The sequence below is a fragment of the Leuresthes tenuis genome, unplaced genomic scaffold (assembly GCF_036924035.1).
Source record: "Leuresthes tenuis unplaced genomic scaffold, fLeuTen1.0.hap1 SCAF_8, whole genome shotgun sequence".
Taxonomy (NCBI): Eukaryota; Metazoa; Chordata; class Actinopteri; order Atheriniformes; family Atherinopsidae; genus Leuresthes; species Leuresthes tenuis.
In genome coordinates this window covers 6,574,323-6,587,628 of record NW_027325362.1, presented here as the reverse complement: position 1 = coordinate 6,587,628, position 13,306 = coordinate 6,574,323, and the positions used below count along the sequence as shown (strand labels likewise).

Below are 13,306 nucleotides of genomic sequence, written 5' to 3'. Positions count from 1 at the left end.
AGAGAGGCCCCTCTTTCATTAGCTCTTCATGGAATTTTTCTTCTCATTTATGATTTAACAGCCTGTATAGTAACTGAGCGGCAACTTCAGGATAAAACCATTGTTATAGGTGATTTTGCCATTTCTGACCTTGTGTTCTGGCCTTTATGCCTAACAGCCTGTTGTGTTAATGATGTCATAACAGGCGTGCCGCTGTCTTAAAGTTATTCAAAGCAGCTGAAACCGATATTTCAGATATTTCTGATATGAACAAACATGGTCCACATGTAGTCATGATCTGTTTTACATCGCTCTCTATATTTTCTTTGATACAGTGTAGAATAAATCTGCTTATGTGTGATGTGTTTTAAAAAAAAGAAGAAGAAAGAAACCTTATTTCTCTATTGTGTGCAGATTATATCACCTCCCAGCACTCTCACCTTGGGTGTTGTTGTTTACCTCTGTCTCGTCAGGCAGGTTTGTCTTGAACGTTTTGTCTTGGCTACTTTCAGCTCCCCCTTCTCACCTGTGGGCTGAGTGGCATGCATAGAAGCTAGGTGGATCACTGTGGAGTGAAATCTAGTTTCACAGTGGTTACAAATGTTTAGGCTATTATGCAATTTAGAAATGTTAGTGGATAACTTTGGGATTTCTTGCAAATGTGTGTTTGAATCCACACCATTTACCCATTTAAACGTCAATATTTCATGTGCGCATTTTTACCGTCAAACCTCACAGGTACGCGCATGTTTACCTTCGAATATCTTCCTGCTTTGTTAAATGTGTGTGCACGTCTTGCCGTGCATGGATTACATTGCCACACGGAAACTTCATGCCTCAGTGGCATGAAAGAAGTTTTAGAAGTCCACATGCACACTGAAGCTGATCCGTGTACACATTTCTAACCATGAAACGCCATCGACTACTACTTAAAACGAATCAGGAACATGGAAGATGATTCATCTCCTCAATCTTTGGCTGGTTTTATTTTCTTATGTGTTTTCTCTGTGTGTTGCAGTGGGGGGCAGCGGCGAAGAGTGTCTCTGGGAGCTGCTCTGCTGCAGAATCCAGAGCTGCTCATCCTGGATGAACCAACCGTCGGAGTGGACCCTGTCCTCAGGGCTAAGTATGTAACTGTCGCCTGTTTCCTGGTCACGCAGCAGGTCTGAAAGCTGTTGTTCTCCAGGCTTCACCACTGTTGCATCAGACAACTCTTAATTAAAAAATATAACCAACTATTTAGATAATAAAATGATTCATGCTCATGTCAAATCCTGCTTTATATCCTGTTTTTTCCTCAGTAATTGGTGATGATGCCTTTATTTTCTATAACAGCAATCAAAAGAGTTTATGTTATTGAGCTCTCTGCTTGTCTCCACTGAGGTCTTTTTCCACTCGTTTTCATTTTGTGTGTTAGAAGGTCCACTGCAGCCTCAGGCCAATGTTCTCTGCAGATTGCTTGATGTTGTCCTCCAGAATATTAATGTAGTAATGAGTATAAATTATGTGGACATGCTATTTTTTTAATAGACAGTTAAAAACAAAATAAATCAAATCTATTTCCTGCCTATAAGAAGTGTATTGGTCAAATTAAATTACTCTGTAGGTAAATATGTGTCATGGGTATGAACGCTGTAGGTTTTAGCTTAGCTGTACATAAACAGAACTTAATTAAGTTGGCAGCGAATATGGTCTGTTTAAAATCTTTCATAATCAATATCTCTATCAATTCCAATGTGACAAAGTGAAGAATGGCTTAATAAGCTCAGAAGAGCTCTTCTGATGTATCCTTTAAAAGGAGAAAACAATTTAAACTGTTACAAGAAGAATCAATAATCAAAACTTATTATGACTTTGATTATTCAGTGTTTTGCCTGGCTTTTCTAGTTATGAGAATCAAGATCACGTTTGAAGTGCATTTTAAAAGAAAATTACCATTACCTTCAACAATTTACGCACCCAAAATAGGAAATACTTTCCCTTTCCATGTTATTTTTATCTGAAAATGCAACAGCTGCGTCCACACACTTTAATGCAGTTGTAAGCAGCTAAAATTATGCTAGAAGTGTCGATCTGAGGACATTATTTGACAATTCTAACTTCCTGCAGCAGACACTACTTATGTGGACCTTTAGGATATCCTCTTAAAGACTGAATGTCCTTTGTATATAGTTACTGACTTGGAGACATATTGGGTTGAATTTCACAACCTGACAAGTCATAAATGTTTGCTCTCTTTTTCTACACAAACATTTATGACTGTTATGATAGAAAGGCAGGCATTTTTAAAGCATACTGCCCTCCCTTAGGGTGTTGCTCCAGTGTCATTGTGTAATCACAAAGCCTGGTCGGATCAGACAGCTGGCAGAGAAACTGCAGTTGGCAAAGTTTTAAGCTGCAAGCTCATGAAAACTCCATCAGTGAGCAGGCAGAGTGTTATATAATGTGTTTGGATTTCCGTGGTCTTCTCTCCAGGATCTGGCAACATCTGGTGGAGATTGTGAAGACGGGAAAAACCTCTGTCATCATCACTACACATTATATAGAGGAGGCCAGGCAAGCCAATGTGGTGAGATAATTAATACGTGCACACACACACTGAACTCGCATGTGTGTTTATTAACAGACAAATTAAGCATAAATACAAACATACTGAAAAAACCTCTCTTGTCCTGCATTCTTTTCATCCTCATGCAGTCATAATGAGTCTGTGCATGAACAATGGCGTTTATATTTATTAGCTCTGACAGGAGGGACAAAAGGTCAAATTCACGGAGCGCATGAGAGATAGAAGTTTTACAGAAGCTTCCTTGTCTGTTTAGTAAAGCGCGGTATGCATTGCATTGGATGGTATGTTTCTACTCTGTAGACTGCTGCCATAAACAACTATAACTTGAAGTCATTTGACCTTTTTAGAGAAATAGACTTATAAATTTGTGACATATTCAACAGATTTTGAGTAGATTTACTGAGAGAGTCTGTAAGTAAGATAACTATGCATGGATGCCAAGTTTGTCCTTATTGATTTCAATCTCTGTAACAAGATATGTTTAGAGAATAATACACATTTTGTTGGTTTCGTTCATGCATTTAAGATATTCTTCAGCGGTGATGTAATGAGCAAAGCCTAGGTTAACTCAGGGAAGCTGTAGTAGAGCAACCAGAGCCTTCAGGGAGCAGACAAACAGCAACCCCCCCAAAAATACCAGGTGCAACTCAAGGTGAAGAAAGAAACAGGAGACAGAACCGGGAGGAAAGGCAGAACATAAAGAATCAAAATATATAAGAAAAGGTTGCATTGTTTGACTACAGAGAAAGCGATTACAAGTAAGTGATTCAAACTGAAAAATGGATGTAAAACTGTCTGAGCTGAGTAAGAAACAAAACACACCCCATGACAGCCAAGGAAATAAATCTGTGCCTAAAACTTTGCATAGTCTGAACTTCACCCTGGCAACATACAAATTCAAAGGAAACACAGAGCGTAGGATGGAAAAGCACGGCTGCCTGAAGATATTAGGTCAAAACTGCTTGATTATGCAGCTAAATGCTGAGCAGCAAGGCCTCACACAGCCTATAGAGCTATATAAGTACAATAGAGTTGTACTTACCTTCTCAAAACCATAAATCCTTTAATTCCAAGAGTTCATTCTCTGTTTCACCAGTAATCTTCTTTGCAAAGTCCGGGAAGCCAAATCTTTCACAGCTGAAAGTTTACATTGTAGATTATGTTCCTGGAAGCCATCATTTTGTACCATAAATTAATTTGTGGATCATGTTTAAACTGGATTTATTACACTGCCATTGTTGATTTGGCAAAAATACTTGAACACCAGCTCAGAATTGAGGTTGTTTTCTCTGATTTTGGTGTCCCGAGCTAAGCTAATTTACAATGGAACAAATGTACTCTTATGTAACTGAGATATTTTGGTGTGTCCTCATCGTAAAGGTGTAAATTGAGCAGTCAAACAGGATTAGAGTGAAATAATTGCTTTTTTTAATTTTGATTTTGATTATAAATTAAACATAGAAAACTTTAAAAAGTTGATTTTAAATGTTAATTTTAGATGCACGTGGTGCTAATGTTAGCTTACATAGCATGCTAGTCCTGCTTAAATCGGACAAACTGAATACATTTTCTCCAGCTTTAATCACTTGAGCTTTTATAGAATATTTTCAGTATGTTGCACTTGATATTTTCTCTTGTTAATGACATTTAATTCATAAAACATTCAGCTTGTTCCTCTGTCGTTGCAGATTAATTGAACTCACCAAAGTTTAAACTACAAAAAAACGTGAAGCTACTAATACAAATGTTGAAGTTGCAACATTTGTCCTGCATGAAGACAAAAAGCACAGAACAAGAAGATTTTCTTTCAGGATTTTGGGGTCTCCTTGAATTACTCTAAAAGATGCTATGATTAAAAGAAACATTTACCTTATAATACTTTCAGTAGCCTTAATATTGGTAGTAATACTTTTTTTTTTATGATGTATTGCGACTTTAATTACAGTTAAATACTTTTAACCACTACTGTCATAGACCATTGTCTTTGTGTGGCCCTGTGTTGGACAGGCGACCTGTCCAGGGTGTACCCTGCCTTTCGCCCACTGATGGCTGGGAAAGGCTCCAGCCTACTACTTTATTTTAAACATTTAACTTTTAGCTTTCGTATCAGCTGTACAGTGCTGAAAAAATAACATCATCTGATCACTTTAGAAGCTGAAGTATCACTTCTGTTTTGTTGTGCAATAATTCTCCATCACTTATCTCTGTGAAGAAATCACATCGTCTTGTTTCACTCAGAAAAAGCTGCGTTGTTTGTATTTATTGATATACAACAACTACAGTTGAAAGATAGATAGACAGGCAGACAAATAGAAAAATCTAAAATTAGATAAAGAAGAATAAAAGGCTGATATTGTTGTCAGGGCAAGATTAGAAGTGTCACTCTGCTTTAGGGAGCTGCAAACTGAAAGGGTCTCAGCATTCGTCTGGGTTTTAGTAGTCTTTATTGTCACATGATGGTTTAAGTGCTGTTTAAGAAGATTTTCCAGCGGGGGGTTAGTTAGTCCAGAAAGTATTTACTACTAAATACTACAGCTATATGCATCACTCTTTTCATGTTCCACAATGTTTCAGTGTGAATCTGGTAATCTAACACGTGTCAACAAGCCTCACTGGATCAGTTTTCCTTCATCCAAGTATTTACTCTATGTGGATATACTGTCATATTCAGACTGAATGACTTAACTTTTTCTCAAGCTGCACAATCCAAAACAACATCCAAGGTCACTTTAGCTTCTCACTGATGAGACACACATATATAGAGAGCACGAAAACCTCAAACAAACCAAACTCTGTTGATGTCTACCTTTTGGGTTAAGAAACAGCTGGATGAGAAACGGCCACATCAACTGAGGGAGGAATGACACAGAATTGCTGATTAGTTTACTTTTATGACTCTTGATAGATGTATATCAGGTGATGTAGATGAACAGTTCAACTATGAGTCGCTCCATTATAAAGGAGTGTGTTCTGCCAGGTCAGGTCACAGTGACATGACCTAGAAAACTGTACTTTTATCAGTTTTACACTCTCTGGTTTAAGAGGTAAACTCTGACCACACCACACCGCAGCCAAAGCTTTTGTTTATGGCACGCGTGCCACACAGAGGAGGTCACCGGGTAAAGTTTGCCATTCACATACCGAAACAAGAAGAAGTCAACTTTTCATCCTGCCCCGATTTCATAAACTCAAGTTAACATTAGAGGTGAAAAAAAATCCTGATTATAATGAATCCAGTACAGCGTTAATCCCCGGGTATAATACATTAAAGGTTCAAATTGGTTCACAAATAAAAATAACTCTTGCTATGAATAGTGTGTGTGCACTTGGTGCTCCAGAAATGACAAGCTTTGCCTTTCCAATGCAGCATTCAGACATTTTATTAAGAAACAATATGAATAGAAAACCCTCCTGAATCCTGAATCCTCGCATCTCAAACTTGGGAGCTGTAGTTAATTTGTGTGTGTGTATTTTTCTTAATAGGTGTGAGCTTGGGTGTATGCAATAGTTTGAGGGATGATTGATGTTTTTAGATCAATTTAATCATCAAAAATCGTCATCTTATGATTTATGATTGTCCCTTTTTGTGTGTTTTTAGGTTGGTCTCATGCGAAACGGACATTTGCTAGCAGAAGGTCCTCCAGAGGCAGTCATGAAACAACACAGTGCAACAGTAAGTATGTTATATGCTTTTTAAACCTCCAGAGGACTCTGTTGGCACCCAGGGGGGCTGGTAGTCGTGGCTAAGAGGTTGTTTATGACATACTTCCACAGTACTTACTGTATCACTGAAGCAGATAACTTGTCACCTGCAGCAGCGGTGCTGTTTTTCAGGCAGACTTTATGGGCACTTTGTTGTCAAAAACTCCCAAAAACAACAGTAGAATATTAAAACAATGCTGTTGTTGGGCTGCACGGTGGTGTGGTGGCAAGAAGGTTCCAGGTTCAACTCCCTGCTGGGGCCCTTCTATGTGGAGTTTGCATGTTCTCCCCGTGCATGCATGGGTTCTCTCAGGGTTCTCCGGCTTCCTCCCACCATCTAAAAACATGCACATCAGGTTAATTGACAACTCTAAATTGTCCTTAGGAATGAGTATGAGCGTTTGTGGTTGTTTGTCTCGTTTGTCTCTGTGTGGCCCTGTGATGGACTGGCGACCCATCCAGGGTGTACCCCGCCTCTCGCCCGATGACCACTGGGATCGGCTCCAGCCCCCTCGTGACCCGACCGACGGATTAAGCGGGTATAGAAAATGGATGGATGCTATTGTTGGTCTATCTTGTTTTAACCCTGATTATCTTCCACTGCAGACCCTGGAGCATGCCTTCCTGCAGCTGTGTGAGACATCAGACCAGAATGGCTTAAAACGCGGGTCCAGTCCGCAGAGTGGACCTTTGGAGAACAGCCAGTCGTTTGAAAGCGGGCGGGACGAGAGTCAACCAATTCTTGGAATTACAGAAGAAGTTCCCAAATGTTCAGGTATTAACATTAACAGGATTGTTTCCAGTTCCACACTCCAAACACAACAATTAGAGGAAATAACTTTTAATTAGAGGAAAAACAAGGACCCAGATTTTATGAGAGTGTAAACACCGACAGCTCTGAAAAGCAGGCGTCTGCTCAGGCACTTGAATCAAACGGAAACAAATACAACAGTTTTCCTGACTTTTTAAAAAATGGTTGTTGTATACGTCAACTGCTGTTGAAGCGTCTTCTCCTCCCTGGAAGCAGCTCGAGCTTCCTTCCATCGGACGTGCCCACCTGAAGCATTAAAGGCCTCGAGGTTTTGGAGTTTTTTCTGAAATCATTCACTCGTATCACATTCAAATGCAGCCTTTCTTAACAACTTTCTAAACAACTTATCAACAAGACCTTATCTGCACATGGGTGGATTTCAGATAATGGTTATCATGATCGCAGCTATGGAGCAACATCACCTGGCTGATGGAAATCTAATTTGAAATCTCTTTGAACTCTGTCTTACTCTCAGGGGAAATACCAGTCACTCTTGAACCGTCAAATATGCTCCCTAGCTAGAGGCCGACTTCTTCTTTTTTAGTGACGTGCACAGCAGCTACATTGCAGGGGTTTGATAGTTTTTCTTTGAAAACAGCTGCATCCTGCAGCCAAAAATAATCTTATGTGGTCAGTAGAGTAGTTTGAGTAGTTTGATTCAGATAAAACAATTAGCCCATTAAGTAGATATTTCCGGAGTTTCCAGAAAGTGTTTCCCTTTAGTTTTATGAAGGATATTCTACGGAAAAGATCTGGGATGTTTTACTCTGTCACAGAAGATGCTGATCCTAAACTCCCGTAAACACCTCCTTTTACAGTCCATCGTTCTCTTCCTTCACTTAATGACGTCACCGTGAAGCACGTTTGCTTACTGCTTACCCAAGATGTAGTTGGGCCGCAAACGAAGAATGATCTGTTTTCTTTAACTCTTTATTTTTGACCAATCAGAGCAGACTGGGCCTCTCAGAAGAGATGGGATCTAAAACAAAGTGTTTCAGAGAGAAAGTCTTGATAGACGCTGATAGTATGTAAAAAATTCTGTGTTTTTGAAAAGTAAAAACGTGTGTTTTAGTAGACTCTTAATGATTAATGTGTGATAATGTACTACTGTCACATTGTTACATTATTATTTAATTCATTTTCCACTAAAATAGTGATTATATCCGCTGAAACATGCAGTCTTACAACATAATCAATTTATTATTAATTTGGGAAATGTGTAAAGATGAGTGTGTGAGAGATTTTTTAAAGATTATTATTATTTTTTTTTTATTTGTGCTCAGCGGACTGGAAGGTTCGGGTCAGGCACGTGTTGCCGAAGGGGAGAAACATCGTTGCCCTGATCATCAAAACAATGGTGCGGATGAAGAGAATGCCGGGGTATGTTGTGGTTAGCACTATTATAACAACTTTGTCTACTTTTGAATAGCAGAAGGTGACATGTTTGTAACTGTTACTGTCTCCTGTGTGTTCGCAGCTCGTTGTGTTTTCAGTTCTTGCTGCCCGTCATCCAGATGTCTCTGATCTGTTTATGTGTTGGGGGAGATCCGAAGGGGATCCAGGTTGCTGTGGTGAATAACGAGACCGCCCCGTCCTCTTTTAGCCAAGCTTTACTCTCCTTCCTGGACAACTCCAGTGTGCAACAGGTATTTATTTGGTCCTGGGAGACCAGATTTTATCACTATTACATGGATAGATTTTGTACTTGTTCAGTTTGCTTTATTTATCACATGCACGGATGATCTTCTGGTGTTTTCAGCTTTCATTCATCCCAACACAGCAGTTAGGATTAATCTTTAATTTGAACTCACAGGATTGCGACTGCACTGTGTTTCACTGAAAAATAAGTGTCTTACACAGCTCAGAGCGTTTGCCTGGAAAGAACAGGCTTACTTTCTCTGTTGTTCAATCAGATTTAACTCTGAGCAAATGAGTTTCACTTCTATTCAGAGCAGAACAAACACAAAGACTTCCCTTTTCTAGAAAAGTCAGTGAGAGGTTTTTCTTTGAGTAAAGCAGAACTACAGTCTCTATAAAACCCTCATATAGTGCTGTGCAAAAAAAAAAGAAAGTTCTTTTAAAACATGATTGGGTTTTATAAAACTGAAATTAGTGGTTTCTTGGGTCAATATTGTTGTTGCTTAAGTGCTTTTTTTATGATCCTGACAGTTTAATTGGACTATTTGTCATGCAGCAGAATGAACTTGGGCCTGATTGGCTTTGTTATGTGTGATAGATAAGAATCCAACCTGCTGTACCCTGAACTTTAGGCATTCTAGCTGGCTTGAGGGAAGAATACAGTCAAAATTCACTTAAAAGCAAAAATGAATAGATAAAATGCATAAATAGCTTCTGCTTTTTTGGATCTATAGGTGCCCCTATCCCACAATGAAGCTTTTGAAGGGGTCTATAAAGGAGAGTACTGGGGTGTCATTGGCTTTGGAAAGAACTTCACCAGCTACCTGACTAAACGGTGAGAAACAGATTAGTTTGACCACTTAGAATTTATCTATGTTATGCTGATTCAGTCAAAAATCTCACAAGAAATGATTTTAAAGTGAACAACAAAAGAGAGTCCACTGGTGTTTAACCAGTTCCTGATATTGAATAACCTGACATAAGATGATAAAGGTTACATCACTGCAGCCCCAGTTGTTTTGTAACCCTTTAACAGACATTTCATGAAACTGTTTGAGAAACAATGTGATGTTTATATTCGGTTAAGTATATGTCAGTTATTTAAGAACTTATTGATTTAGGCAGTGTAATGCTTAGCCTCATGAATATTATTTAAAAAGAAGTTAGTTCCAGTGCCAACAAATTCCAATTAAAAAAACCTGCTTAATTTAGGGCCTAAAAGATTGTTGGCGTAAAAATGACGTCAGATCAGACCAATATTAAATAAGAACATGATAACCAGCATCATAAACAACAATAACCATCTGAAAAACAACAGCAACGCAGTCCAAAGGCAGTTGTGTGTGTGAAAGTAAAAGCAAAGTTTACGGCACCTCTCTTTGCTCCAAAAACAGCCATTTTCTTCAGTAAAAAGTTGCTATGATGGAAGAATTTGTCTCATTTCTGACTGACAGGACTGATCCCAGTCAACATATCACACGGTTGCAGTGTCCGGTGTTTACATTATTTTTTCATTTGCTTATTTTTTAATCTTTTCAATTGAACTAGATCTCTGCAACCTGTACTCTTACCGGCTCTGAGACTTATTAGATATACAACCAGCTCTGTAAGGATCATATCCAGACACATATGATAACAATCTGACCCATAATCAGTGGAAAAAGAGCCCTTTTAGTTTGGCATATACGATTGCCCCCCTGGATTACACTGCAGCAGATTTATTCTCGGTTTTAGCGTTCTTGTTCATTTATGGACAGAATTTCAAATATTAATAATTTAGCCCTGTGAAAGATGTGGAAAAAGAGGCCTAGGGTTAAAAATAACAGCATTTTCCATTAATGGAAGCATAAATCTGAGACTGGATGACTGTGTTCAAACTTTAAGCTTCACTCTTGAGTTAAGACCAAATGATATTTGTCCGTAGGCGGTGTTGGTGGTGTTTGTTCAAGGTGGTGTCGTTATTTTTCAGAGACACACAGTTCAGAGCGGCAATGTGAAGATGTATTCAATAATAATTATTGGTATTTCCATCCAAAGTATAGGTGCACAAAATAGTTTGAGGCATAGTATAGTTAGACCTGTTCTTCACTCAACATGTCTCAATGTGTCTGGACATGATTTAAACTGCGTCACATGTTTTCTTTCCTCGCTTCACTCAAAACAAACAGCACTGCCCGCTCATCTTTCCTTCCTCATTTAAGTTACCAATGATAGTTTATTTTTAACAAGTGACAGCACAGACTGATGCCCGTGTTATTTAGCACCTGCGGCACAATTCTGCTTACATCCGGCTGTATCGGTGTGCATCAAAGGGATCTTCAGTCGACACACAAACCCACACTCGAGCACGCTGGCTCCAGAAAACACAACAGTGTGACACAGACAAAGCAGACTCCAGCTGCAGTGCCTGGACGCACTTACTTTGTAATGCTTAACTACAAATCTTAACATGCTAATGTTAAGCCATCATTCTTTTGACGTTTGTTTAAAGTGAAGATCATTTTTAATTAATAAAAAACCTCTCGCATTAAGTGAAGAAACAGCCATCTGAACTAGTCTGGTGCATAATTCAGGGAAGTATTATTAGAAGAAAGGCTATTCATTTTTGCAATAATTTAATAAAAACATCATGTAGCCTTAAGATAACACAAAATGACATTGCAATATAATTTGGGTCATAAAACAGTTTTAAACCTGAAGTTTGCGGTTGTCGATACTCACGAGCTCGTCTTCAGAGTCTAATAATGCAAAAAGGACCATGAAATTACATGAAAACAATTAAAAATTAATGATCCTGCAGTGTTGATATTCAAGTACCGTACATCATAACCCTTTAAGTTAACAGTGATCACGTTAACTTACTGGAACGTGTAAAACAAAGGGTTTTTTTTACTGCTGGATGTCCCTGATAATAACGGATTTGTTCATACAGCTAACAGAGCATACAGCTCTGATGCCAGACAGTGAATGAATGAACTAGCAGTGGATATTTCTCACTTTTTCTTGCTGTTGCTACTCTGTCAGCCTGTTTGTGGTGTTAGTTTGTTTGTGACTGCATGGGAAAACAGGCGTTTCCACCTGCAGCACAGCAAGGAATTCACTCATCATCTGGGGGAAAGTTCCTAGGGCCTTTCTGAGCTTAGGGCCTCCATGTAAAATACACTTTTCAGCCATAATATCATGACCACCTGCCTAATATTGAGTAGGTCCTCCTTGTACCACCAAAAGAGCTTTACAAAAAAAGATTGGGGGGTGTTCTGGAGTATCTGGCACCAGGAAGTTTGCAATAGATCCTTTGAGTCCTTCCCTGGCATTTTTTGCACAGCCGACTGCTGTCCTTCTGGGGGAGGCTGCTGCTGTAGGGAACTGACTGTCAAGTATCCAAGTAACATCCATGAAAAGGCCAGGATGCAGGTTTTCTCTCATGTTACGCACTTTATTTTTTAATGGTTTTAATGTTGTGGCTGATTGGTGTTTTCTGTGCCGACAGATTAATGATTTCTCGGTCAGTCAGCATGGGAGAAGCAGTTTTACATTACTGGAATAAAAGAGATATTGGATTTGAATCAAACTCTAAATTCAGTCCCAGTGTGAGAGATTAATCTCAAAATATCTGATTAATCTATAAAAACAAGTCTTTAACTTCTTTTAAATGCTCCCTACAGTTAGTGCTGTCCTTCTTTTACTGCTACAGCATAAAATAAGGTGTAAATTAGGCTTTTATTCCCTTTTTTTTAAGATATTCGCCTGAAAGTGGAGGTGAAAAACAGAATTTTTTTTTAAAAAGTTTGTTTTTGTCACAGAATGTACACAGTCCTGCAGAGCTGCCGTCATGTGAGCATGAGTCAGCCCTGTGGTTTGTTTGAGGTGTGAATCACAATGTGTTGATCAAGGGTAGACAGTCTGGTCCCTCCGGTCCTTAACACCTGGGCAGGTCTCATTTTAGGGACTCATTCCTGCAGAATTATGTGCTGCTCATGTGACAAACCTGCTTAACGAAAACAAAAGATGCCTTTTTTTTCACGTCATGTGGATGTGTGAGAATCATCTGAAGTGTTCAGTGAGCGTGTCCAACAGACATCACAGATGAAATGTTGGCCTCTTTTAATTATCTGTTGACTAGTATGTGGTAACGGTGTGAAAGGAAAGAGCTAAAACTGCAAATGAAGGTCAATTCAGAGATTCAGACGAGGTGACAGCCTCTGTTGGAGTAAAATATGCAAAGTGATTGAAAACTATAGTTTTAACTTGTGTAGCATTTGTCATTCAGGTTGATGCAGGATTGTAATGCAGAACAATACTAATATTGAGTAGTTCCTCCATTTTTCTGCCAAAACGCCCCTGACCCATTAAGGCATGAACTCACGGATCTATGACGTCAGTAGCACGACCTTTAAGACCAGCACATGCCACAGAGGTGCAATTGGCTTGAGACTGAGTGTTCCTCAAACCATTCTTGAACTATTTTTGCTGCAATCAGTTTCCATGAAGGGATGTATTTGGTTAGCAGCAGTGTTTAAGAGGTGGTCCATGTTAAAGTAGCATTCACAGGAACAGCCAAGGTTTCCCAGCGAGGTCAATGCCCAAAGCATCACTCTGTCCCCACC

At 39.1% G+C, this 13,306-nt stretch overlaps 1 protein-coding gene across 2 annotated transcripts in view; it reads left to right on the top strand.

Annotated features, from left to right (window-relative positions):
• abch1 (ATP-binding cassette, sub-family H, member 1) overlaps nt 1-13,306 on the top strand; it is a 35,736-nt gene that overhangs the window by 7,928 nt on the left and 14,502 nt on the right. For both annotated transcript variants that reach the window (XM_072390605.1, XM_072390606.1), the window contains exons 5-11: nt 998-1,105; nt 2,455-2,548; nt 6,147-6,221; nt 6,857-7,025; nt 8,345-8,441; nt 8,539-8,707; nt 9,434-9,534. In XM_072390605.1, coding sequence (XP_072246706.1) covers nt 998-1,105; nt 2,455-2,548; nt 6,147-6,221; nt 6,857-7,025; nt 8,345-8,441; nt 8,539-8,707; nt 9,434-9,534 — 813 coding nt within the window. The remainder of the gene's footprint in view (nt 1-997; nt 1,106-2,454; nt 2,549-6,146; nt 6,222-6,856; nt 7,026-8,344; nt 8,442-8,538; nt 8,708-9,433; nt 9,535-13,306) is intronic.